Below are 27,612 nucleotides of genomic sequence, written 5' to 3' on the forward strand. Positions count from 1 at the left end.
AGAGACAGAGAGGAAGAGAAAGAAAGGGAGAAACAGGGACACATAGAGATAGAAACACAGGGAGAGAGAGATAGGAAGAGGGATTCTGCCTCTTCTAGAAAAGATGTCCCAGAGAGAATATAAGCAGAGTATGAGCTGTAATTAATGCTTTCAGGGTGCAGATAGTATTTATTAAGAGACTACTGGATGCTGTGCCAAGGGCAGGTCAAACAAAGGAAAGCTCATAGTCTAATGGGGAGGCCATGTGCAAACAACAGTATACAAAGAAGCTAGAGATAGGCTAAACAGGAGATGATCAATAGAGGAAATGCCATAGCATTACAGGGAATTGGAAAGAGCTTATTGCCCATGCCAAATGCTGAAATAAATCAAACTTTTAAGAGAAAGAAAACCATGCCTTTAATTGAGGTAGCAGGACCACAAGCCTGAGGCCCTGAGTCACTGATATCTGAATACATGGGCAGCAGCATGGGAATGCTGCAATATTGGAATTGTAAAGAGGAAAATCTCTCTTTGTTTCACCTGTTACCCTGTGTGGTGCTGGCCGAGTGACCTCACCATCCTGAACCCGTCTCTCTCTATAAAATGGGACTGATAAAATTTGTACTGCTGGGGAGGGCTGTGGGAACAAGGAGGAGAATGGAAATTTAAAACTAAATCAATTCTCACTGTCTCTTAGGAAATTACATCACCCCCAAAGGTAGTCAACTATTCTGCCCCAGTGTAAAGCATTCTGTCCTTTATCTGGACACTTTTTATAATAGTGACCAATACCTTAATCTAAGCTCTTAAAACTCTGGGGTGAAGGAAATGTCTGCACTGCTCAGAGACCCTTTCTTTCCTGAACTCAGCAAACTTTGTGAGCAGAGAGAATATACCTGTGAAATAGGGTGACAGGAGGAGGCTGTGATAGATGGAGTGATGTGATAGATGTGATAGATGGATCTGACTGAGCAGCCAGAGAATTGCTGACCAGACTGGTGGAGAGAACAGGTAAATTCTCCAGCTGTTACTGGGGAAACCTTGGGACCCGGAGGTACCTCAGAGCTCAGGGGATGGCTCTGAGGGGGAGAGGAGCATTTCAGTGTTTCTAGGGCAGGAGTGATGGGGTGTTGGAGTTGGGGGCATGGGGATCATTTGATTTCTTGGAGTGCAGAAAGTAGGAACACGAACAATCATGTTGGTTGTGGTGATGCCAAACTTTTAGATTTTGGGGGGAACCAAACGAGAATGGGCTGTCTGGGAAAGTGATGAGTTACATGCCCCCCAAGGCCATAGGATCACATAATGAGAGACATAAGAGCCCTTCAAACCTCCCCTCCTCCAACCTCATTTTATACTTGAGGAAATTGAAGTGGAAAGAAGGAACCTGCCCAAGATCACACAGGCAGGAAAGGAGAGAGCTTGAATTGGAACGAGGATCCTTTCTCTGCAAAGCCGGGACTATTCCCACTGTGCTATTGATGAAAGGGGCATCTTGTAGAAAGGATTTTTGCTCACTTACATTTTAGATGAGGTGGCCATGAGATCCCTCCAATGATTCAATGCAGAGATTCTGGCTTTTGGGTAAGATTGCTCTGCTACAGGATGGGCAAGATGGGTAGGGTCTGAGTCATCAGCCAGGGCAGATTTTGCACAGCAAGATGAAAGGGGGCTGACATATCTTTTAGAAGTAAGAGACACTCTTTGGAATTTCTTGTCTTTTCCAATTCTAGGCCCAAACTAAGATACTACTCAGGAAACAGAGCTTACACCTGGAAAATGTGAATATCTCCTGAATCTGTGGTATTCAAAAAGGTTGTTCTTGGCCCTGGCTATTGATGACATGGGTTATATTGGCATGAGTTATAGGAGAGAGAGATCAAGAACAGGGCTGGAGGTGGGGTTCACTTGGAGATGGGGTTCCCTTGCAGTCAGAAGTACCTGTGAGCACTTATTGTGTACTTATAGTATGCAGTGAGAGATAGCATAGGAGTCAAATGATTAGCAGTCATAGGATGAACATATAAAACTCTTGGGATTCTCTGTACCAAGACAAACACACCCAATTACAAAATACTTTTCATATAAATTAAGTTAGAAAAATATTAATTGTTTATGGGTAGGCAGAGCCAACACAAAAAGACAATTCTACATAAATTACTTATTCAGCACAATACCAATAAAACCATCAAAAACCATTTTTATAGAGCTAGAAAAAATACTAACAAAATTCATCTTGAAGAACAAAATGTCAAGAATATCAAGGGAATTAAGGAAAAGAAAATGTGAAAGAAGATGGCCTAACTTTATCAGGCTTCAATCTGTTTTTTAAAGTAGTAATTATTAAACCAATTTGGTATTGGCTAAGAAATCGAGTGGTGAATGGATTAAGTATACAATATACTGTAGACTGAGAGGTATGTAATGGTACTGCAGAATTGTCTTAATTTGCGTTTCCCTAATCAATAGTGATTTAAAGCATTTTTTCATATGACTAGAAATGGCTTTAATCTCTTTATCTGAAAATTGTCTGTTTATATCCTTTGGCCATCTATCAATTGAAGAATGACTTGTATTCTTATAAATTTCACTCAATTCTCATATATTTTAGAAATGAGGCCTTTATCAGAAACATTGTAAAATTTTTCCCAGTTATCTGCTTCCCTTCTATTCTTCCCTGAGTTGGTTTTGTTCATGCAAAACCTTTTTAATTTCCAGTTTGCATTTCATAATGTTTTCTAGTTCTTTGACCACAAATTCCTCCCTTTTCTACAGATCTGACAGGTAGACAATCTCTTGGTCTACTAACTTGCTTATAGTATCACCCTTAATGCAAGACTTTCTTTTTAAAGCTGGTTACTGTATACTTTTGAAGAGACCTTTGTTGAAAACATTCTCTGACTCAGAATCTATTTTAATTTCATACAAGCAGTCCTCAAACTTTTCTCGATCTCACTTTGTCCCCATGAAACTTAATAGCCCTGTTGGACAGGTATTGGGGTGGTCCATATGGGGTCATTGAATATATGGCTCAGGAATGAGATAGGGGAGGATGATTCCAGCAATTGTCAAAGTCCCATTTGATTTCTGGGTCTTCAGTGACTCTTCTCCCATTCTTGTTTTTATTCTCATATTCCTTCTTCTCTCTGGGGAAGAGTCAAGCCCATTGTATTGTTTTTGTTTTGTAACAACTGGCTATCACAGGAATAGTTCAACAGGCTTGTATGTTTGTGCCCAGTAGCATAAACCCACAGCATGCTTTGCTGGTCTTTGGGAACAGCATCATAGAAGTCCATGATATGGGGGTGTTTCATCCTGAAAATTGTCCAGTCAATTGACTATCCCTTCTATACAATAAAAGATGAATCTCCCTGCTCTTTCTCCAATCCTAGCACCCCACAAACATACTCACAAAATCCACCCTCCCACGACACACAAGCACACACATATTTTCAAGTGAATAGTTTAACTTGAATGTTCCTCTTCATCTTCTTTCAATTCGGAAGCACCTGCCTAACTTCCCCTTTTAAGGACTATTTGATTTCAGTAACACACGCATTGGGAAGCTTTCTCTCTACTCCTAGTTAAGAACTCTGCATGTGACTGTTCATTGCACCCGGGAAATGCAACAGGGAGTGATATCCTCTGAGACTTTTCCAACAAGTCCTGTTGACCAAGTCTTTCTTAGGCTCAAGGATCCTATTAGAAATCAGACCCCAGAATCTCTTTCTGAAACCCTAGGTAAAATGTGGTTTGTGATGAGTTAGAAGGGTATCTTCCAATTAGGATGGATCTCAATTGCTTTGCTTGTTCTCCTGATGTTTCTTGCAGGGACTCCTTGAGATTAGGAAAAAAAAATTGCTCCGAGGAATTCATTAGTTCTAGATCCAGAATGCTATGGGGTCCTAGATATAGAATCTGTATTTCTTCAGTTACAGTGGAACTTCATCTCCAGTTATGGATTCAGTTAGTCATCCATCCATCTATCCATTCCTTCATTCAGTAAACATCTATTAAGCACTCCTTCCCCCTTTCATCTAGTTGGGTGTGCCATTATCACAAGATAACAGAAACAACCAGTCCGTGAGATTTCAAGCTCTCTGCTGGATCTGTGGCTCCATTTAGCCTGGCATAGTGGGAAGCAGCATGGATAGACATCAAGAAGCCCAAGTCAAATCTTGTCTTTGATTCAAGCTGTCCATGGGAGCCTCACAAGTCCCTCAATGATCCAGGCAAGTCTCTAAGATTTTGAAATCCAAATGAGTTGCTACTCTGAATTATTTGGTGTACAAGTTCCCCTCATGAATCAAAATCATGGGGCAGGTAAGTAGCCCAGTGGATAGACTACTGGGCCTGGAATCAGGATGAACTGAGTTCAAATTTAGCCTTATTAATTGGCAAGTCTTCACCTTGGTTTTTATAGTTCTTTTATAAAATGGGAATAATAACAGCATCTATCTTGTAGGGTTGTTGTAAGATCAAATGTGATAATAATTGGAAAGTGCTTAACACCATCCTAGGCACATAGTAAGTACTATATAATAATGATAATAACAATAACTGATAATTATATAGTGCTTATTATGTACCAGGCACTGTACTGAGGGCTTTCCACATTACTATAAATGTTACCTGTTTGATGAAGAAAAATCCAGCTATATCATAACATCCTGACCATCTAAATTAGGAAATCTTGACCTTCTGAGTAACATAGACTGTTGTGGAGTGAATCTCTGCACTCCTTCTTGGAATCATGTTTTTAAAGTTATAAAATAAAATGCATAAGATTACAAAAAAAGCAATTATATTGAAATATTGCTATCTATATATTTACACATACACACATACACTTTTTTAAGTTCACAGACCTCAGATTAAGAGTTCCTGACTATAATAACTTTCCCTTTTCTGATAGTGGTCTGCCTGGGGCTTTCTGCAAGAGAAGACCCCCTAGAATAGGCTTTTCAATTTCCTTTCCTCACTCTTACCCTCTGTTTTGAGAAATTAAAGGCTTTGGAATCATTCTTATTCTCCAGCCAAACTGGTTCTCTTGCTAGTTCAGTGCTCCACTTTCTGAATGAGCCCGTCAAAAGTTAACCTGTTTTCAGAGATGGAGGAAGGTGGACCTGCTATTAGATAGATAAAAGGAAACTTGATGGGGAGGAAGGGGGTTAAGATAGTCCTTCTCATGTTAACAGTTCATCCTTTTTGGCTCCCTTTCCATTGTTGCTGAGAATAGGACTACAAAAGATATGATGAGTGACCATTTTTTTTATTCTACCCAAGAAGGAAGGAGTGGTAGTGAGTTGTGGTTAGGACAAAAGCCCTCACTTTTTCTGACAGGAACACTGAGGGAAGATTTGTTAGAGAGGGGGAAGTCACCTCAAAGGGTAGAAAATTTCTGGAATCAGCCTAATGCATTGTTGGTGAAGCTGTGACTTGGTACAACCATTCTGGAAATGTATACAAATAAAGTGACTAAAATGTCCATAGACTTTGATCAGAGCTTCCCCCTACCTGTCTTTTACTCCAGAGAAGTCATTGACAACAAAGAAAGACTTCATTTACAACAAAATATTGAAAACAGCATTGATGATCATGGTTAATAAAGTATATAAATATATGTAAATAATAGAATTAAATAGATGCCTCTTTTTTAGAGAATGGATAAATTATAGGAAATGAATGTCAGAATACTACTATGGTATAAGAAATAAAAAAGTATGATGGAAAAAAGAAAAGCGTCTTATGAACTAAATGCAGGGTTGGAATAAACAAATCCAGGAAAATGATGTATCCACTAACTATGCTAATATAACTTTAAAAAATTTTATTGAAATCTTTTATCATCTAAATTTCTCCCATATTTTCCTCTTCATTCTTCCAAAGAACCATCTCTATAACAAATTTTAAAAGGAAAAAGAGAAAGAAAAAATAAGCAAAACCCATTAATATATTTTTCTTCCATTTTCCCTAAAATCCATTCCTATAACAAATTTTCAAGGGAAAAAAAGAGACAAAAGAAAAAAAATCAGCAAAACCCATTGATATATTCAAAATATTTCAAAATATATGCAGTGTTCCAGGCCTGTAGATCTTCTATCTCTTCTCATTTCTGTTGGTGAATCAGGTAGTTAATAAGCATTTGTTATTATATGCCAGGAATTTTGCTAAATGCTGAAGATGCAAAGAAGAGAAAAAAAAAAACAGTTCCATTTGCAAGGAGCTCACAATCTCATGGGGGAGACAAAATGCAAACATTATTGTACAAACAAGCTCTATATGAAATAAACTGGAAGTAACAGAGAAGTAGCATTTAAGAAGGGTTGGGAAAGACGTCCTATAGAAGATGGGATTATATCTGGGACTTAAAGGGACTCTTCGGAAGGAAGAAAGGAAGAGAAAGGGCATTCCTGGCAGGTGGCCCAGCCAGAGAGAATGCCCAGAGGTAAGAAATGTCTTATTCATGGAACCCAGAGCTTGGTGATAGGAATAAAGCATGTGAGACTGGAAAGGGATGAGGAGCAGATTAGGAAGGGCTTTGAGTGCTAAATAGCATTTCAAAATTGATCTTCAAGGCAACTGGGAACCCTAGAGTTTATTTGAGTAGGAGGGGTGACGTGATCAGACCAGCACTTTAGGAATGTCTTTTCTTGAGAGCCACTCTTCTTCTTTGTAATTATGCAACGTTCATTTTCAATTGTGTCAAAGTCTACCCACAGCACAAGCAAAACTGAATATTGCAAAATCATAAAGAACAAATCTGAGAAGAAGCATGAGACAATATCGCCATTCATTTCCTCTACAGTAGTCAGTACCCACAGGTGTAAAATATTGCAAACATAGCATTTTTTAAAATTGCATTAGTTGGTTTTGCTAATTTTTTCCTTTTCTTTTTTTTCTTTTTCTGTAATAAAGCCTAGCTCTTTGGGAGGAGTGATAGAAGGAGAAATCTAAGGAAATCTAGTCAATATAAAAGCAACATTAACAATAAAAATCTGTTAAAAACTTCATCTACCTCTGCTTTCCATCTCACTGCTTCATGTTATTAGTTTCACATAGGTTTGATTTGGAAGATCATCTGGTCCAACTCCTTCCATGGAGGAAACTGAGATTTGGATTGATAGAAAGGAGTGGAATTGGTTATCCAGGGAGGAAGTAGCCCCTTTAGGGTTGGAGTCCACCCAAGTTTGCGAATCCCAAATTTTACTGTATTTTACTTTTGATGGCTAACACAACTCTGTATCTGGCAACTCTGGGAACAGAATGGCATTACTAAGTGATTCTCTGAACATTTTTGACTCTATTTAGTTTGAGATCAGCCTGGAATCGTGGTCATCTCATAGACTGGGATCTACTAATTTCTGGGCAATTTTGTCATTACATATTTCTTCTTTCAGCTTTGTGCCACTGAGTCTGAGGTCTGTTCTGTGGGCTCTCATCTTAATAGTGAGTGTTGCTTGAGCTGGGTGCAAATATGAATTCTCCATTCTCTATTTGAGAATATAACTTTTTCCTATGGCTCCTGAAAGACTCTGAGGGCCTTTGGGATTGGGCAGATATATTCTGCTCTTGGAATTCTTTAACTTTTGGAAAGTCCACATTTTCTCTGGTAACTTAAGACTTGGACGAGGTTTATAGAGGACCATGGACTTTATCTTCAGCATCTTCCTCTCTCTCACTTCACTCCCATAAAATTTCTTTGGCTCATGGATTTAGAACAAAAAAGAGCCTTGAAAATCATCCAGTCCAATGTCTACATTTTGTGCATGTATATATGTTGGATGAATGAGTATGTGAGTGAGTGAGCGTGTGTGTAGATATCCCTAAGATTTGAGCTTGTTTCTTTTAGGACATCATACCAGGAAGACAACTTCTCCTGTGGGATACAGCTCCTCCTGAGTTACTAGTGTTTCTATTTCATGCACCTCTGGACATCATAGCCTGTTTTCCATATTGGAAGGCTAACTGGCAGGTCTGTGCTAAGCAGCTGGTGACTGCTTACTGTTTTGCTGCTTTCCTACCACCAAAAGCTTCCTTCTCTTCTTCAATGAAGCAGGCACAACAAACCTATTAAGGATAAAGGCAGGAGAGGAAGAGTCCTCCATTTGCTCTAAAAGGGAAAAGCAGTGGATGAGCTAGAGAAGAATAGGGAGGAAGGGTCAGCAGGGTATGTATTGAGAAGCTAGGCTTGGGGGCAGCAACCCCTGCAGCTGTCCTCCAGGGCCAGACTCTCCAGGCTTTCCAGCCAGAGATTTATGGAATGGTTTCTGTTGACTTTGCAGCTCATCCTCATGATGCCTTTCTCTCCCTCTCCCCCTGTGCTAGAAGTCCCAACTGCTGAAACAGGAAAAGAAGGGCTGGTGATTCAGGGCTCAGATGCTGAGGAGGTCACGTTCTCAGGAAGCCAGCTACATTGTGACATTTGAAGAATGAGCTTCCCCATCACCAGGGATGGTGCTTTATTAGAATGGATATTTCTCAACTAAGGATGAGATGATGATTTAGTTTTCCTGAAAGTCTTTGATAAAACATCCACCTCAGTCTTGGTCATGGGCTCTTTCTCACTTTCCTTTCCAGGCAGAACAATCTACTAATTCCCTAAAGGGCTGTCACTGGGCAGAATCAGCAGAATCTTCATTGGATCACCCTTTTCCTCAGCTTCCCTCTATGCATCATACACTGTGACAGCATGCTGAAGGGCAGGGTCACAGAAGGGCAGAGGGAGGGAGGAAGATGCATGAATTTGGAATGGAAATGCACCATTAGATCATATCTAGTCCACATCCCCTTCTTTTTCATATAAGGAAACTGAGGCTGAAAGAGGAAACCTGACAAGGTATAGGGTACATGACTAGGAAGTAGCACAGCTGGGATGAATCTTTGATTTCAAGTATTCTTTCCACTGTGGCAAGGTCCTTCCTGTGATGATGAAGGGGAGAAAAGGGAAGAAAAGTTCTTCAGCTTCAGGAACTTTGTGCTTTCTTTACCTGGGAGAAGTGGAGCCATGGATTCTCCACTAGAAGGGCTGGGATCCAATTTTTATATTCTTGTGTCTTGTCTACCCCATCCCTTTTCAGGGTTGACTCCAGACAGGAAGATAGAACAAGACACAATTGAAAATAATTCTGACATAAAATTCATATCTATTAGAGTGACCAAAATGACAGAAAAGAAAAAGGAGAAATTCTTGATGGAACGTGGAAAAATTAGGAAACTGGTGTTTTATTATGTGGGCTGCCATTTAACACACTGAATAGAACATTGGGCCTCGGAGTCAGGAAAATTCATCTTTGTGCGTTGAAGCTTAATCTCAGCCACTTCCTAGCTGTGTGATATTGAGTAAGCCACTTAATTTAAATTAATTTCCTCAACAGAGAAATGAACTGCAAAAGGAAATGACAAATCATTCCAATATTTTTTTCCAAGAATACCCCAAATTTAGATTATGAAGAGCTAGACAAGACTGAAATGACTGAAGAACAGTAAGAAGTGCTATTGGTGCCCTTGTGAAATGGTTCACCCATTCTGGAGAATAATTTGGAAAGAATTGTTGAAGGACTATGTCTGTAAACCAAAGCAAGGAGATGCCCCAGTCTCAAATGAAAGTCAGCCTTGGAAATTTAAAAGGAATCTATACCAACTGACAGGTGGGAAGAAATCCGAAACTCTGGACTGGGGACTGGCCCAGAGTGCATCAGTTACAGTTGTGGGACTCAAGGTAATTGTGATCAGGAAAGTAATTGAAGCTTTAAAATCTCATAGGCAGAAATAATAAAAAGATTGGAAAACTGCTCAGAAAGTGATTATGGAGAAGCACTGATCATACATTACTTGGCAACTCCATTGCAATACTAAGTATCATTGTCAAGATGTTGAAAATTGCAAGTTCCAAAGAGCCGGTGAATCCATCATAGTAATAGGACAAAGAGAAGAGTCAGCATTTGTGTCTAATCGTGAACACAGGCCCTACCTGAGTAAGAACTAGAGCATAGACCAAAATCTCAGGATCTACCCCTCTACCTAAGTCAAAGCATCTTGGAGCCCCCCCAAAACTTCTAAATACCCAATTCTAACATTGTAAATAGCAACATAGAAAAAAGTGGTCATTTATCTTTAATATAAAGTGCAAAATTAAGAAATAGAAAAAAATGAACAAAAAACAAAAAGGGCAAGATAATTAAAAATTACTATGGTGATAGGGAAAATCAAGACAAAAAACAAAAAATCTTGATGACAAAATCAGATTATAAGCAAAATTTCAAAGAAAAACGCTCATTAACTCAAATGAATGAAAATTCTGTTTTTTTTTTTCTGAAAACATTCTGTGTGATTTCTTATTAGCACAAGGATGTTCTTTCACAATTATGTGCCACAACTTGTTCAGCGATTTCCAAATTGATGGGAATTTCTAATTTTTTGCTTACTTAAAGAGTCCTATATTTTTAGTAGAGACATTAGCGCATATCAAGAAAGTAGTCTATCCTCTTTATTTTTCTGAGGAGGGCCCAGAATTTCATCAATCCAAAAAATTATTCTATGCTCAGAAAATATTCATATTTCTCACAAAAAGAAAAGAGATAGTAGAATGTTGCCCAATAAGGAGTGATGGGATATTGTATGAATAAATAATATAACCTCAAAAATATTTTTAAAGGAAATAGGTTAACTTCTGAAATATGAAAACTTTCTCATTTTTATTGTCTTTTGAAAATCAGCTACTAATATTTAAATAGTATAATTCCCAAAAGTAATAGCAGGGAACAAATAAGACAATACTTCTACATGACTTTACAATTACATAAATCTTACAAAAAAAGGAAAAGTCATAATAACTTCTTATACATATTCGTTGATAATTATATTACTCAGCAAAATCACTGGGTCTTATACATGCTCCAGTAAATCTTCTCTCAGAGATATGTTTATTTCTCCAATAACATTTGAGAAATGTAATGATTGCTATCAGATTCACAATGAGAAAATATTAAAATTCCAATTTTGTAAATAAGAAATCAATAACTCAAGGGGTTGGATGGACTTATCAAAGATTACAACTAGAAACTTGACATTCATACCTGTAAATTAATTGATTTATTGCAGCATTATTTTAAATAATAACTCATTTACTAAGTGTCTGCCATATATAAATATTTCAAGATAATAATTGCTTTATTTCTACTCAGAAATCATGTGATATGACTGCTTTCAAAATGCTATGAGACAGTTGAAAATGAAAGAGATTGTGGGAACAGAAAATAAAAGGCAGAGTAGGTAGATAAATGTAAAATATTTTGTTAAGACTACAGCAGCCAAGGAGCTATGTCACTGTGAGTGGTGAGGAAGAACCTGGGACATCCTGGCTTCTCAGGAAGCACTTTTCCTTTTCAGGATCTTCAGGGTATTTCTGTCTGACCTCAGAAGGATCACAAAGCACTTGGGAGCAAAGATACAAGAGAGAATCCCGGCACTGGAGGTCAAGATGGCAAAGACTTCCAAGGCCACAATGGCCTTGCCCTTGGAGCTCTGGTACGAGGGCAGGAAGGAGATCCAGACACTACAGAACACAAGCATGCTGAAGGTCAGGAACTTGGCTTCGTTGAAAGTGTCTGGCAGGTTCCTGGCCAGGAAAGCCACGGTGAAGCTCGCCAAGGCCAGCAAGGCCATGTAGCCCAGGACACAGTAGAAGGTGAGGAGGGAGCCCTCATTGCACTGGATGATAATGGATCCAGGCTCAGAGTGGATGTCCATCTCCAGGAAGGGGGGGGATGTCCCAAGCCAGATGCCACAGAGACACATTTGGATGAGGGTGCAGGTGACAATGAGGTATTGTGTGGATCCCAGCCACCTGCGGAGCCTGCTCCCTGGTTTGGTGGCCCTGAAGGCCAAAACCACAGTGATGGTTTTAGCCAAAATGGAGGAAACGGCCACCGTGAAAACAACTGCAAATGTGGTTTGGCGCAGCAGGCAGGTGGCTGTGGTAGGATGGCCAATGAAGAGCAAGGAGCAGAGGAAGCAGAGGCTGAGGGAGACCAGCAGAGTGTAGCTGAGACTGAGGTTATTGGCTTTGACTATGGGGGTGTCCCTGTGCTTCACAAAGATCCCCAGGACCAGCACAGTGAGGAGGGAGAAGCAGATGGCTACACAGGCCAGAGTCATTCCCAGAGGTTCCTCATAGGCCAGGAATGTCACAGTCCTGGGGAGACAACGATCTCTTTCCCTATTAGGATACTGATCTTCAGGGCACTGCAGGCACTCCTCTGCATCTGTGAAAACCACAACAAAAAGCATTTCACTCTATCATATATAGATAAGAGTTTTTCTAATAATGCAGTTTTAGTTATTCCACAACAAACTTAGCCTCATTTTGTAGTACTTATTTTAAGTCAGAAAGACAAGAATTCTAGAAGCTGAATAAAAAATAACATATTTCCCTATCTTCATATGGAGCTCCACATATGAATAAAACAGTCTGCTGAAGATATTGATTCTCTATTATACAATTACTATATATAATATTAATGACTTCCAGTATTACACCACACACAATGAGATCTGAAGGTTCTCTGAGACAGTGAATCCATTTCTTCTGTCACATTTTTCATAGTTGAAAGCCAAGAATTAATAAATTAGATGATCAAGACTTTGTAATGTCCTTTTAATGCAAGGTTATAACTGAATCTTCTGGGTTGTTATAGTACAAAGTTCTGCTTATAATGATGAAATATTTTTCGTATATTTTCTTTAAAGATATTGATTTTTTAATCAGAAACAAAATTGTGGATTTTTGACCATGATTTCCTAGTTTCCACTATTCACTAAGTGAGGATTTCAAAACTGTTTCCTTCATGTTTCTACTCATCAATATTATAATCTTTTGTATGTATATGCATTATTCCAGGGATCATTACTCTCACAGAGACTGTATCTTATATATTATTCAATAATTTATCTCATCCCGTGCTCAAAAATCCTTTTAGAAAAAGAAGAGAAATAATTATCATGAGAATGCCATGGAAAATAAAATGTAAGGGCCAACCTTTTACATCATAATGATATGCCTTTATATATAAAATTGTATGCAATGACACAGATGAGTATCTTTTCCAAGAAGTTTAAGAAAAAAGTGAAGATGACAAATCTACTTTTTATTAATTGTAATATTGTCAGAAATGTTATTAATTTCATTATGATGAGAGAAATTAATACATAAAGATAGTAAAGGAAAAAATGAAACTATCCTTATTTTTGAAATGCATGGAAATCTTCGGAAACCAGAATAGACAATAACAGGTAAAATTAATAGAATCATCAATGAGGCTACACAGTAAACCCTTAAGAACTCTACATTTTTATGTAATAAAATATCCAAAAGTTTAAAATAGAAACTAAATTCCATTCCAAATAATTGCATAAAGTACATAAAATATCAGGTTGTTTATGCAAACATTAAAAATTCTTACAATGATTCAATTATGAAGAATTTAAAGAAATACATAACAATTATATGACTGGAGAAATTTTTTAATCTTCTAAATTGACTATAATTATATACGAATAAAAATAAGACAAAAGGTTGCCCTGGAGGTCAAAGTTGGTTCACAAAGGAAACAAGACACTGTATTTAGTGAACTGACAAAGCCATTGAGAAACCAAGGTAAAAGCTTTTGGACATACCAATATATTTACTAAGCAATCCAAATCAATTACATAACTAATCAGGAGCAGGCCAACTCAGTGTTGGCAATGGACCTCAAAAACTGTGATGTAGGGAAGGGAAGGAAAGATTTTTATACAATTTTTTGTGAACCAACTTGTTAAAGTCAAGACTGCAATTCCAAGGAAAAGAGCCTTTCAAAAACTTTCTCCGGAGTCTCTGCTTAAACTTTTATGGAGGGATGTTTTTCAGAAGGTTGTTTCCAGACTCCCTATTTTCAATGCCAAAGCTATCTACATTTAGGTAATATCTAGACTTTATGTTTTAGATTATTTAAATTTCCCTTAAGACCACAGAAGAGTAAGTTTAAGTTTTAGTATAAATTTTACCACAGAAATGGGGAAATTTACAATTGGGCACTATGGAAAGGCAAACATTAGGGATTCTAGTAGTAGCACAATGATACTGGGCTCTCCTTGGATAGATTTTTAGTATCTTGAACCAGAGGATTCTCTTGATAGTTACAGAAATGACAAAAAACCCCCACAATGTATTAAATGAAAAGGATTTAATAAGTGCACTATTATTTTAACTCAGAAAATATTATTTTGGTGAAAGAAAAGTTATTTCTAGTTAAGATTTTCCTCCTCCCACCAAAAATTAAAATGTCTACTATTTTGGAGGACAGTTTATCTTTAGGAATTCACCAGTGTGATTGGAGATCTTCCCTTGGGGGCATACAATGCAATCAAAGCAGCATATAGGCTGGCCTTCAAGGACTGTCTTCTTGAATCCAGGGCCACATTTCAGACTGCAAAGGGAAGTTGGAGTCTGTGTTTGCACAAGAGAAAGAAAGAAAATGTCATCGTAAGTTAAGAATGACTGCTAAAAGTGGAATACTGCGGTCAAGAGGGTTTCATTCCTCTCTTATGGAAAACATCCAGAACAAAGTATTTGCAATTCTGCAGGACAAAAACAATGTAATTCTCAATGTCAAATTTTTTCTGTATTTTCCATCTTCCACTCCAGATCATCTTTTCCCCAATAAACCTGCACAGATTCTCCACTAGGCACAATTATGTTCCTTGATTTTTTTTAAACTGTAGTATATTGTGGCATATTTTGCCCCCAAATACTGATATATTTTTAAAGTGAACTCTATTTTTCAATAGGTAATTGATGACATAAGAGGAAACATTTTTGTTTTCATAAAATATCCTGAATGTTTGAGGGATTATTATTTTAGAGGTTATTCACTGTAATGTATTAATTAAAGAGTTCTGAATGAGAATAGATGAGTATCAGATGATTTGACTGGTTAATCCTATTCTTGGGTTGACATTATTCTGGGGACAGCTGTAAAGAGTTTGATGGAAATTATCAAATCACATAGATAATTAATTATATATAATGATCCAAATGCTTGACATCAGCAAAAGATATAACCATACTTAAAGGAAAAATTTACATTTTGTGGTGGTGGTTATCTTAGAAGAAAAATTTCCTAAGAACATAAAATATCTTTGCATTGATTATTCCCTTTTTAAAAATTATTATTTTTACTCTCCAAATGTCACTTTCTCTTTATTTACTTTGGTTCGTTTTTATAGCAGGAGAATTTTATGACACTTACAAAAAGTAAGGGATCTATTCTAGATCACTTAACTTAAAACCACTGGTTCAATTCAACTCAATTTAGTTCATTTCAACAAACACTAATTCATCCCTTACTACATGAACATCACCATTCTCATCAGTTGTAGAGGTAAAACTGGAATTCTAGTAGTAGTAAATAATACTGATTTTGAGTTCGGAGTACTTCCTATCACATCACTGTGCTTGCCTTCTCAGTCTTCCTTTTCTCTGGAAGTTTGTCTTTTCCAAACATCAGTATATTAAAAAGAGTTATTGTTATTTTGACTCTTTCTTCAATATTTCTTTACGTTAAATCCACTTAATCCACAATGATCTATCTACTTAATTTTGAAATCTGATATGTTGAATTATTATTTTTTTGGCCTGAAATGCACAAATCAACTATGTTGATATTTATTTTAATTGTTAAGATCTCAGTCCTTCATGAAAAAAAAGCTCTTTTACAGATTGAATGAAACAAAATTATTTAATATAAGGAATACTAAGTTATCAGAACCTAAAAGATGAAACAATTTTTTCTGATCAAGTTAACTTCTAAAACCATTGTCATTCTTTGGGACACAATATCAGGACACATTACTTTCAAAATTTTTTGATTCTAGATATGGGGTAGTCTTTGGTGCTAAAGGAACCTTTGGGGGAAAAAATTCTCCACTCTCCATCCTATTGTTATTCTTCAAACTTGCCCACTTGATTTGGGATAAGGACCAATCATGTACTTCTTTCCAACTAGGGACCATCATGTAACTTAGTTGGAAAGAATTTGAAAGTAGGATTGAAAAAAAGAAAATCAGAGCTCTGTCTTAGAGCAAAAATGAAGAGGAAGTGGATGCTATCACCCTGTCACACATATTTCATGTGCTTGGGGGGAAGATTCTAGTGCCAATCAAGAAATAACAGTGTCAAAGACTCTTAAACAGGCATGATGATAAAACTTATATCCACTGGCCCCTAACCTGAGAAAAGTCTTCTGGCCAATCTATGTCTTCTTCATTAATGCTGAATTCCTGATTAAGAGGGATCGCTTGACCCACTTTCACCAGTATCTCAAGAGAATTAGGGAAGCTTTTGAAATTCAGAATATCATATGTCTCAGCCGCCATCCTGGTTCCATTCCCACAAGACTTATCATTAGCACTGTTGACAGGATTGGTGCATTTCAGGAAGTGATGCATCTGAAAGCAAGAAGAGATACTCATTATTCATTGGGGAAAGATGGATTCATGCTCATATCCTGGGATATTCCTCATAAGTGGGCTATGAACTTGGAACTTCTAAAAGTTCTCATTTTCTTTTTTGCTTCAAATTCTAATTCTTGAGCTTCTCTTAGAGGTTTTTTCTGCTTTTCCATATCTAACCACAGATAATGGAAGAATAATAAAGCAAGTAAACAATTATTATAAATATAGGACTTAGTTCAAAAGCCATTTCATCTTCCTTTTGCCAAATCAGTAATTTCTGCCAAATATTTCTGATGTCTTGCATTCAAAGTTCTTTCTAAAATGTGTGGTCAGAGGAAATTCAATGTCTTTTATAAGCAGAAGCTTCCTATTTCTTCCTCATTAGATGTGAGAGTGTCAAAAATGGGGTCTTTCTTTGTATCCCCAGAACTCAGTACTTTTCCTAGGATAGAGTCGGTGCTTAAAAACATGAGATGATGGGTTTATTTTTAAGGGGATCTCTCTCTCTCTCTCTCTCTCTCTCTCTCTCTCTCTCTCTCTCTGTATGTGGCAAGTGGGGTTAAGTGACTTGTTCAAGGTCACACAACTAACAAGTGTTAAGTGTTTGAGGCTAGGTTTGAACTCAGCTTCACCTAACTCCAGGGCCAGTGCCCTATGCACTGCACCATTTAGCTGTCCCCTGTTGTTCTTTCTTTTGTTGATTTTTTGTTACTTTTTCAAAAGTCTTTTTAATAAAAAAGTTCAGTACATACCTCTAATATTGTTGATAACATAACCAGGTATAAAGACAATTTGACATTCCTACTGAAGGCATAGAAGGAAAAGCAAATACTAATGTTTTACAATCTTAAACCATTTGAAAAATTCAGTTATACAAAATAAATTGGAAGGAGAACAATTTTAATGGAAGAAATTATGTAAGAAATTGCATAATGATAAATTGTAAGAAAAGGAATCATTAAAACCATCTAAGACAAATTGGAGAAGCCGAGACTTCAATGAAAGCTAGCAAAATATTTTGGATACACAAGATGTAGTTTTCATTGTTCAATTGACAATATTTAAGAAAATTCCTTAGCGAGATGGAACATATAGAATGAGAAGGATGAAAACAGAAATACAATCTCCATTATTCTCACTGAGAATTGTTGTGGTAAAATTTCATTATTCCAGGGAGAAAAGAAATTAATTAGAAATAATACTCCATGTTTGTTTTATAGTTATTGATTCCTCCTGTCCAACTCTTTACAGTATCATGGACTGTAATGGACCTGGTTCTTCTATCCTAGGTTAGCTCTCCAATTCTGTTCATGTTAATGATCATGGTTTCCATGAGACTATCTATCCATCTTGTTTTCTGCTGTCCCCTCTTCCTTTTGCCTTCAATCGTTTCCAACATTAGGGATTTTCCAATAAATCCAACTTTTTCATTATGCCACCAAAGAATTTTAGTTTCACCTTCTAGGTTTGACTTTCCAGTGAACTCTCTGGATTAATTTCTTGAAGTTTTGACTGACTAGATCTCTTTGCTGTTAAGAAAGACTCTCAAAAGTCTTCTTTAGCATCACCATTCAAAAGCATGGATTCTGTAGCATCCAGCTTTCCTTCTAGTTCAAATCTCACAACCATATCTGCTATTAAAAAAAACTATTGTTTTGTCTACATGAACCTTTGTCAGCAGAATCTAATTCTGGTAATCATCACGTGTACCTCAGTAGTCAAGGATCTCTTAGAAGAAATAGAGTAGCCTTTGTAATATATCAAAGAATGAAAAAACAGCACAAAAGACATCTATTATATTGTAAGAGAGTTCTGAGCAACATAGTAACATAATTCTGTACTTCAACCACTGATGCCAAAGAGGTCAACGACTTCTAGGAAGTCTTGCAACATCTTCTACAATAACATACCCCTAAAAAAGCAAAAAACAAAAAAAAAACTTGTCACATTCCCCATAGAGGGAAAGCAAAAGAGAATTGGAAGAAAAGGCAAGTTTTGCCTTGTAGTACAAAATGAAGAATGACAGAAGAAAGTTTACTTAAATACTATGTATTCCTTAATCCAGAACAATAAATAACAAAAGCAAATTTGTAATTATTTTAAAAATGATATCTCTGGTAAGAATAGTTATCTTTTTTTTAGTAGAAAAAGCATTTATATAGTAATTACCATGTGCCAGACTCTGTGCCATGTAATTTACACACATCATTTACCTTCCAAGAAAGATCTGGGTTTTGTCCAAGGTGGGATGTCTCTCTTGCCTCAGATTGGAGCATGTGATGGAGAGCATGGGCCACTAAATATACTGCATTGTAAACATTAGAACTCAGTTCTGTTATGATCCTGTCCAAATTTATATAGTGTAATTCAGTTAAGGAAAGTCCTTCTAGGCATGAAGAATAAAACATTTCTATGTGATTTTCTACTTTAAGTCTGCAAAGAAAGACTGACTCCCAGAAATTCTTTAGGAAAATGTCTTCAGGAGTCACTCTGGGATTCAAGCTTTTTATAAAATCTGTGAAACCTGGAAGCTCCCTTTGGTTATCAGAAAATATTATTGTACCATGGAAATGGCTAGAAGAGTCAATATTATAAACTGGAGAAAAATCCCAAGAAGAAGTGGTGACTAATACCTTCCCATAAACAACAAAATCAATCAGTATAGTAGAAAATTGATAAAGGGAGTCTGGATCTCCATAGATGAAAATCACATTTGATGATGATGCCATGATCTTAGAAAAAATTTTGAAATATTCATCCACTCCAATGTTTTGGGGCACTCTTTCCTTAAAAGCCACACACAGACCATTCCTGACCATTTCCTCTTTGAGATTGCTGAAAAAATTTTCTCCTTTTTTGTCATCTGAAAGAACCACTCCAACCCAATTCCAGTCAAAATGTAGCATCAGTTGGATGAATGCGAGGTGGAGAGTAGATTGTTTGCTGCCTATCTGATAGACATAAGGGTACTGGACCTTATCAGACAGGAGAAGGTCATACAGGCCATAGCTGATCTAAATGGGAAAAAAGAATACTGGAATGAAGATTTAAGTTCCTTCAGAGTAGGATTCTGTCCTCCTTCACCTTTGTATATTAAGTAACAATCAATGTCTTTCACAGAGCAAGTAACGAATAATTGCTCATTTTAAGTTAGAGTTTCACAGCCCAAAATTTCATTATTATGGAATAGAATTACACTATTACACAACCAGATGGAAATTCTGAAAATGCACCTCACCTAGAACCTTTTCTCCATGTATTCTTCAATCAATTACTAAGTCTCTTGATACTGTCCAAAGCTGGAAAACACAGTTTCCTCTAAAAAGAAGATTTCTCTTTTATGCAACTTTACCCATTAGATCTTTTTTCTTAACTATTTAAGTAAATCAGTGTCTAGGGAACATTACCTTATTACCCCTATTTTTTCATGTTGATTCCAGAACTGACTCTCTTCTGCATAATCTGTTAGTTAAATGTTTGAGCATAGTGACACATCATCCTTAATTCATCTCTCAACTCATACCTCAGCATTTCATCTACTAAGCCTTTCTACTACAGGAATTCCACTCACCTAAGGATTTCAGGGAGAACAGTATTGTGCCGATTCCAAGAAATGTGATCCAGAGCTTGGTCTAGAAGGAAAAGTTCTCTACCCCAAACCCAACCAGAGATGGGAGATAGAGACCTCCTCACACTGAAATCTCCTGCCAAGGAAGGCATTACACATTACCCCTCCCCAATTAGTAAGAGTTCTATGAGATAAGCAATGATTCACTGCTCCATAATAAGGGAGCATTCACATGTCTCCAACCAGAAATATTTTCCAGTGTCAAGATTGGTTTTGCAGCAAGAGGTAATATCATAGGCAGAGTGTCTTTCTAATATCCTTCAGCCCTAATTTTCTAAGAATGAGATAAAATAACTAGCTAGTAGTGAACTCCACATTTGATCAAATGGATATTCAGATGCAGATTCCCAAACTAATGTCCTTGTGACTTGAACACCCCAATGGCCAAGTCTTTGGGAGATTTATTTTAACATCTTTCATCCCATGAAGTGGAAAAATGAGAAGTGTGGCTGGTAGTCCTGTTCCATTCGATGACACGTTATAACAGTACTTTATTACGAGACTCAGATTTTTGGTAAAAAATACATAAAATATTGCCCACAAACATGGAAATTTTTGTCTCATAAGAGTAAATTGTGAGATGGCTCTCTTTTATAGCTCCTGTTAGAAAGCTAATCCCATTTTCACTGAATTGAGAGTTGTTCTATCTGACATATGCTAAGAAGTATCCTCTTTCTTATTGATTAGAGAAATGAAAGTTAAAAGAACTATGGGATATAAGCCAATAGCTATCAAACTGCCTAAAATGAGAGAACTGAGAGAAAGGACAAATGCAACAAGAATGTGGGACAATTAGATACTAATATACTATTGGTGGAATTATGAACTGATCCAATTATTTTGAAGAGAAAATCTGAAATTACATTCAAAGAGGTATAAAATGTATTTCTTCAATTTGACCTGGCAACACCATTATTAGATCTGTTTCCCAAAGCAATCAGAGAAAAAGGTTATAAGCCTATATTTAAAAAATATATTTATAGTAGCTTTCTTGGGGTAGCCAAGAATTGATTTTGAGTCTTTGGCCATCCATTTGGGCACTGTTGAATGAACTGCTAATAATTGTAATGGAATTCTAAATATATAAGAAATAACACACAAGTTGATTTCAGAAAACCATGGTAAGACTCACATGAAACAATGCAGTGAAGTGAGAAACCAAGAAAACATTGAATTCAATATTCCCAATACAGTACAAAACACCAATAATGTGATTCAAATAGTCTCTCTGAAAGATAAAGCTATTCTAAGTAATAAATAAATATAAAACATAAATAAATAATGAAAATAAAAAAACAAACAAACAAATAAATAAATAAAAAGAAAATCACCTTTCCAGGACATATAAATGAAAAGACTATCCACCTCCAGTGAAAAAACTGATCTATGGAATCATGTAGTGTATTGCTCCACATATATATTCAATTCAAATATTTTCTGAAATGACGAATAGGGAGAAAGGCAGAGATACAACTTGGAACTCAAAATAAAAAAAAGCAAAACCAACAAAATAAATATCCCCTCTCCATTATGTGTCCCTGAGGTGATCTGAAAATTTATGCTGGAAATAAGGGAACACTATCCTATAGAAATTAGGAGCACCATCAGATATTTATGAAAAAAAAAACATTAAATGGAACAAATAAGTGTTTAAGAACAACAAAAAAATTTATCAATAAAAATAATTCAAAGCCAACACACATTTGATGGATTGTGTCAATGATTACCAGTCTAAATAACCTACAGCATATACCACATTCATATTTCTTAGTGATACATGACTCTTGGTTAAAGAAAAATAAATAAGGATAGAAAAAATAGCAATGGAAAACTCACCAAAATGTATGCACACATAATAATGCAAAAAGCAAAATAAACAAGGGATATAAGCAAAATGTGCAGCAAAAAAATTCATAAAAACCAAATACTTATCATGAAGATAAATGATGCTCTCTCTATATATATATGTTTTATGAATATATGAAGTTATACTTAATGTACACATTACCATAGATATCGTAATTTTGATCAGACACTGAGCAGGTAATTTTATCCATCCTGAAACATGCAGTTGTTGGTCCCTAAACCTGAGCCAGTCAGTAATATAGCAGGATCATACTCATTACAATGATAATACTTAAGACCTAAATTTTTTGTGATAGGAGGTTTCACTGGGTAATTATGGTTTTGTGTTCTTAGTTAAGTATCTATACTCAAAGTTACTGTGTCAGAAGAATATGCTAAACTGATATTTCTCCTGTATTAAGTCAACTCAGGCTTATTTTTTTGGGGGGAGGGAGGAGAATGGAAACAATGGGTTTGCATTTAATTTAATTTGTCTTTTTCTTAATATATATAAACAAAACAGATTTATAATTGCTTTGTACAATTTTTAGTTTCAAATTCTCTCAATCTATGCTCCCCTCCTTGAGACTACAAGTACTTTGATATAGATTATACATGGGCAATCATGCAAAACACTTTCATTTAGTCATATTTCAAAAGTATATGCAAAACAAAATAAAAGTCAAGTGTATTAAAGTAGAAAAAAAGGATGTTTCAATTTGCACTCAGTATCCATCATTTCTTTCTCTGAAAATTGATAACAGTCATCCTAAGTTTTTTGGAATTGTCTTCATTTAATTTCTGAAAATAGCTAAGTCATTCATAATTGCCCATTAGCTGGTGAGATTTTTACTTCATTCAAACCTCTCAAAGTTAAACCAATCAGCTATTGGACAGACTGAGTTCTCTAGAAGAAGGCTTATTTCCTTCATTTTTGTATTTCTTTTTTGTCAGAAGAGTGCCTAGAAATTCTGAACATTGTTCAGCAACTCACTGCCACTTCCCCCAGAACAGATTATAAAGGATTTACTGTTTTTAATACAAAGAATATAATGAATAAAAATGAGTGACCATATTGGTTCTCTTACCTGTGGAACTTTATAAAGTTTGAGAATAGTGGCCATGGCCATGGACAGTGTGGTTGACATTCCTCCAATGACAGCCACTGAATTGGACTGCTTGTCACACTTATAATTAGGGATAGTTGGACCACTCCCCGAGAGCCATATCAAGGAGCTCTCCACAGCTAATTTGTAGTTGTAGAAATTATTGAGCAGTTGATATCCCAAGGTCAAGTTGGGTAACAAATGGGGATTCTTATTAATTTCATCCACAGCAAATTGGAAAGTGAGAAAATGTTGGTAATTGTTGATTGACCTAAAATGAAAGGAAAAATATAAATATTAAAAACAGGAAAAACTCTGTATTCACAGAAATGGAAAGATCTCCAAGTGAATGGAATGTTGGACATAAAGTCACTAATTCCTGTCTTAAATTTTACCCCTAACATTTACTAATAGAGTGGCTCTGGACAAATCATTTTACCATCATGAGCATCATGTCCATATCTGTCGAATGAGAGATTTGGATTGCACATCTTCTAAGACCTTTCAAGAACATATAAAAATATAAAAAAAAAAATGATGCGTATTAGACATTAGAATGAAATGCTTGTGAAGTTCACTTTTGACTAGAGAGGTACCAGAAAGCAATGCAAATTTAGCAAATATGGAAGTATCCTACTAAGTTCTGTTATGCTACCTTTGAGTGATCAGGATACCACGGCCGTTAAAGTTATAACTCATCGGGCAGGCAGTGCCTCTAATACTGGTAAATGCTAAAGGTGATGTTTTTGGTAAACAGGGGTTTTTGTTTGCCAGTTTCCGTATATTCCTTTTAATCTTTCCTTTACCTTCATGAAAATTTCTTGGGCAGCTATGGGACGACTAGCAAAAGTCAGAAAAGGTATAGGCAGGATGGTCATTAGGGGACCATTACAATGCTCCATAGACGAGATGATCAATTTTTGTTGGGAAGTCAATGAGGGTTTGATAAAAGGGGGATGAATATAAACATTTATAGGCTTGTGGAAATTGTGTAAAAAATGACTGGATACCTATCTTGATTAGGCACTAGATTAAATGAAGAATTGGTAATTATGTGAATAATATAATTCTTATAGTGAAAAGGAAATAACAGTTCAAACTGATGACAGCTGTTTTGTTAGCATATTTTAAGACATATTCCTCAGCTGAGAATATGAAGAATAAAACAATATTAGAAGTTCACAAATGCAAATGAGCATTTTGACTAGTTGCTATAGAAAGTAATAAGCAGTAATTTAGGATGCAGTACATGGATTGCCTTGAGATCCACATTGAGGGGACGGAATTATAGTGGATCTTGTTACTCAGAGGAGGAATTATTTGCACAAATAATTATCTCAAATATAGGCAACCTTGCACTGATAGTAAATGAAATAATTCTTGATGCCATGAACATTTTGGATTTGTTAATTCTTAGCTCATGACCCATCCATGGGTGTTCTAATTGTTTATTTGAGTGAATTACCCTTATAGTTTACATGATGTGCACATAAAAGGATAGAAAACTTTGTGTAATTTGAAACCTTGTCAGTGATCTGATATTTGTGATACTTGTGGTCTATGTAAACTTTACATTGCTTGGTGTTTTAGAAATATTTTAATGTTATACTTATAATAATCATACTCCAATATGGAGTCACTTAGAGCAAATGTACCTAAACCTTATTAAAGTTTATAAGTTTTGTTCTTTCCCACTAGTAATACTCTGAAAGGGAGATGAGGCTTAAAGCTTTGGCTTGGAAGATCCTCTAAACTGACTGGAATATTCTGAATTTGTTCTCTTTTCTGATGTTTTAGATAGCCATAGAGATGGTGTCTGAATAGTCTATTTCTCTGGTTTCTTCACTGTACCTTAATCAAATTTTTACTTTAGCAGCTTCCTATAAATATCATGTTTCAAGAAAATTTCAAACCCAACTATTTGTTTCAACCAAATTTTTGAGGCTAAATTAAATGCAATTCTATCAACAATCCAGTCAGTCAGAAATATGGGTGACTATTTCATCAAAAAGAAAATTAACCACTTACTTTGATATTGCAGCTGTCCAGACGAAAGAATCCTGAAAGAACTCCTTGCTAATTTTTTCCTCTCTCTTCAGAAATAATGAAAAGAAGCCTCCTAAGATGAGGTCCCCTTCTTTTCTATATGTGGGACTATAAGTTGTTTGTATATGACAAGGGCCCTTTATCATCTGGTACCCAGAAAGAGAACACTGCAATAGCAGAATCACAAACATACTAGAGGGTGACAGCCTCAGTTTCTCCAAGCCCATGGCTAATGTTTTAAATCTCTAAAGAGCCAAGGGGTAGGTGACTGTAAGGTGACTGGGGGTCATTGTCCATGAATCTATAGGCACCTTCTCCTTTCTAAGGATTTGTCTTTCCTAACAGATGGTTAGGCTTTGCATACTCCCTCTCCTTGGGAAAGCAGAACATGAGTCATGAAACTAGCCTCTGTTTACAAGAAAGACAAAAGCTCAAAAGATCAGGGCATATTTATGGGACATTAGTGACCCCCAGATATCATTCTCCTTGTTCCCTGTGGACAGACAGAGAAAGATGGTCCACCGTCATTTCTCTGGGGTGCAAATCAAACAAATGTGTTGACCAGAATGTGAGAGTGATGGTCTCTGGTGACCTTCCAGCTTAGCAACTCTGCACCTGTGGCCTTCATCTTAAAAAGTTTACAAATTGAGGCAAAAACCCCCCAAAATTATGTTTGGGATCCTCCTTTTCTGTCCTCAGTCCCTGGAGCTCTCCCAGCTCCCCTGAGTTCTGGGATGCCCGCAAGGCTCTCTGATCTCTCAAGCTTGGTTTCATGGGTTTTCTGGAGAATTGCTTCCATTCTCACCAGCCCAAATCTTTTATGACTCAGTTACCTGAGTTACATTAGGCAAAGGACAGAGTGACATGACAAGGGTAGATCTTCCTAAGTGAGAGCACAGGTGCTAAACTTAGAGTGTTTTATTTGTTCATTTAATGAATGGTGATTTTTTATTTTACTGATTTTTCTTTATGAGGACTTTATAATAACCTATTCTCACCTATTTTTTAAAACAGATTTTTAAAATCATTTCATCTTTTTCATCAAGAAGATGAAGTTTAATGATTAAAGATTAACGAAAAATATGTCTTGAATATGTCTTGAACATTATTCAAGACAGATCTTATCTGAAGGCAGGATTTCCTGACTCCGGGAATGAAGCTCTATTACCTTAGAGTATCATAGACTTAAAGCTAAAAGGAGGGTTGAGATCATCAGGACCCGGATCCTGAACATTTTTGCGACTTTTTCGGCACTCCCCTTCTTGGGGATCCATATTTTAAAATTCATAAATGATGGAGAAAACCCCTTACATTTGAAGAGTTACCAAAATAGCTCAAAATTAAGCTTCTGGACTCTGGGTTTAGCACTTGTGACCTCCAAGGATGGTTACCTGAGTCTCAGAGATGAATCATAAAATCCCAGGTTAGAGCCGTCTTCAAGTCGAACCCCCTCAATTCAAAGATAAAAACAAAGGCCAGGCCTCAGAGGGGTCCAAACGCAGAGCCGTGTGTTGATAGCAAGTATTATGGCTTAAGTTCAGGGTACCTCTTATTGTATGTACCTCATGGCCATTCCAACACTCACCTATGCTTCCCAGCTTTAGGAAACCTCCCAGCTCTGAGTCGGGCCTTAAAGGCCTTAACCCTCACTTATAAGCCAGGAGCCTGGAGCTCGGAGGGCTGTGTGAGGAAATGACTTGCCCTATATGTCCCACAACAAAATAAGCAGCAGAGGCTGGATTGGGATTCAGATCTTTAGGCTCAAGATTGGAGATATTTTCTGCTTCAGAAAACTTTTGTTTCTAAAGTCATTTCATGCATCAGTGGGGAAGAGCTCCGATGCAGAGGACACATTCTCTGTATTTAGGATAGTCAGATCCCTTTTCCCGTGAGCTTGGGGGGTACCTGCTGGTGATGTAGTAAGAGTGTTTGAATGTGTGTGTCTGGGTGTGCATATGGGCATATGTGTGTAAGCCTGTCTGGGAGCTGAGGTCGTTTAGTCCAGGACATCATCTCTGGGATAGAGTCATATCAATCCCTGTATACAGTGTTTTGCTCAGTATCTGCCTGCTTTCTTGTGGTATCTTCAGGAAGGTCCCCTGGGACACGGGGTAGAGCAGACAAGGTTGCAGGTCTGTGCTCAGCAGTATGGTGCCTGATAACTGTTTGGTTGCTTCCCTATGACCACAAACCATCATTAATCTCAGTCTTGGTCACAGGCCCTTTCTCACTTTCTTTCCTGGCAGAATAATCCACTAATTCCCTCAGGGTTGGTACTGGGCAGCATCAGCAGCATTGTCAATGGGTCATTCTTCTCCTCAGCTTCCCCCTAAGTATCACACCCTGGGGCAGCGTGCTGAGGGTCAGGGTCACAGAAAGACAGGGAGGAGGGAGACACATGGATTTAGAATAGAAAGACACCATCAGATCACATCTAGTCCAAGCCCCTTTCTTTGTCAGATAAGGAAACTGAGGCTGAAAGAGGAAACCTGACATGAATAGGAAGCAGCA

At 36.8% G+C, this 27,612-nt stretch overlaps 2 protein-coding genes across 2 annotated transcripts in view; one reads left to right on the plus strand and one right to left on the minus strand.

Moving 5' to 3' along the window:
- Positions 1–2,697: 2,697 nt before the first annotated feature.
- LOC100914078 (vomeronasal type-2 receptor 26-like) overlaps positions 2,698–27,612 on the plus strand; it is a 119,670-nt gene continuing 94,755 nt past the window's right edge. The window contains exon 1 of the mRNA XM_031941410.1: positions 2,698–4,214. Coding sequence (XP_031797270.1) covers positions 4,206–4,214 — 9 coding nt within the window. The 5' untranslated portion in view covers positions 2,698–4,205. The remainder of the gene's footprint in view (positions 4,215–27,612) is intronic.
- On the minus strand, positions 11,350–25,328 carry LOC100927452 (vomeronasal type-2 receptor 26-like). Its single transcript, XM_012552761.2, has 6 exons — positions 25,084–25,328; positions 23,038–23,326; positions 18,690–19,490; positions 16,252–16,470; positions 14,347–14,470; positions 11,350–12,248 (listed from the first exon to the last, which is right to left on the minus strand). Exons 1-6 carry the CDS (start codon positions 25,326–25,328, stop codon positions 11,350–11,352), a joined length of 2,577 nt encoding a protein of 858 aa, XP_012408215.2.

The sequence above is a fragment of the Sarcophilus harrisii genome, chromosome 6 (genome assembly GCF_902635505.1).
Source record: "Sarcophilus harrisii chromosome 6, mSarHar1.11, whole genome shotgun sequence".
NCBI classification, from domain to species: Eukaryota; Metazoa; Chordata; class Mammalia; order Dasyuromorphia; family Dasyuridae; genus Sarcophilus; species Sarcophilus harrisii.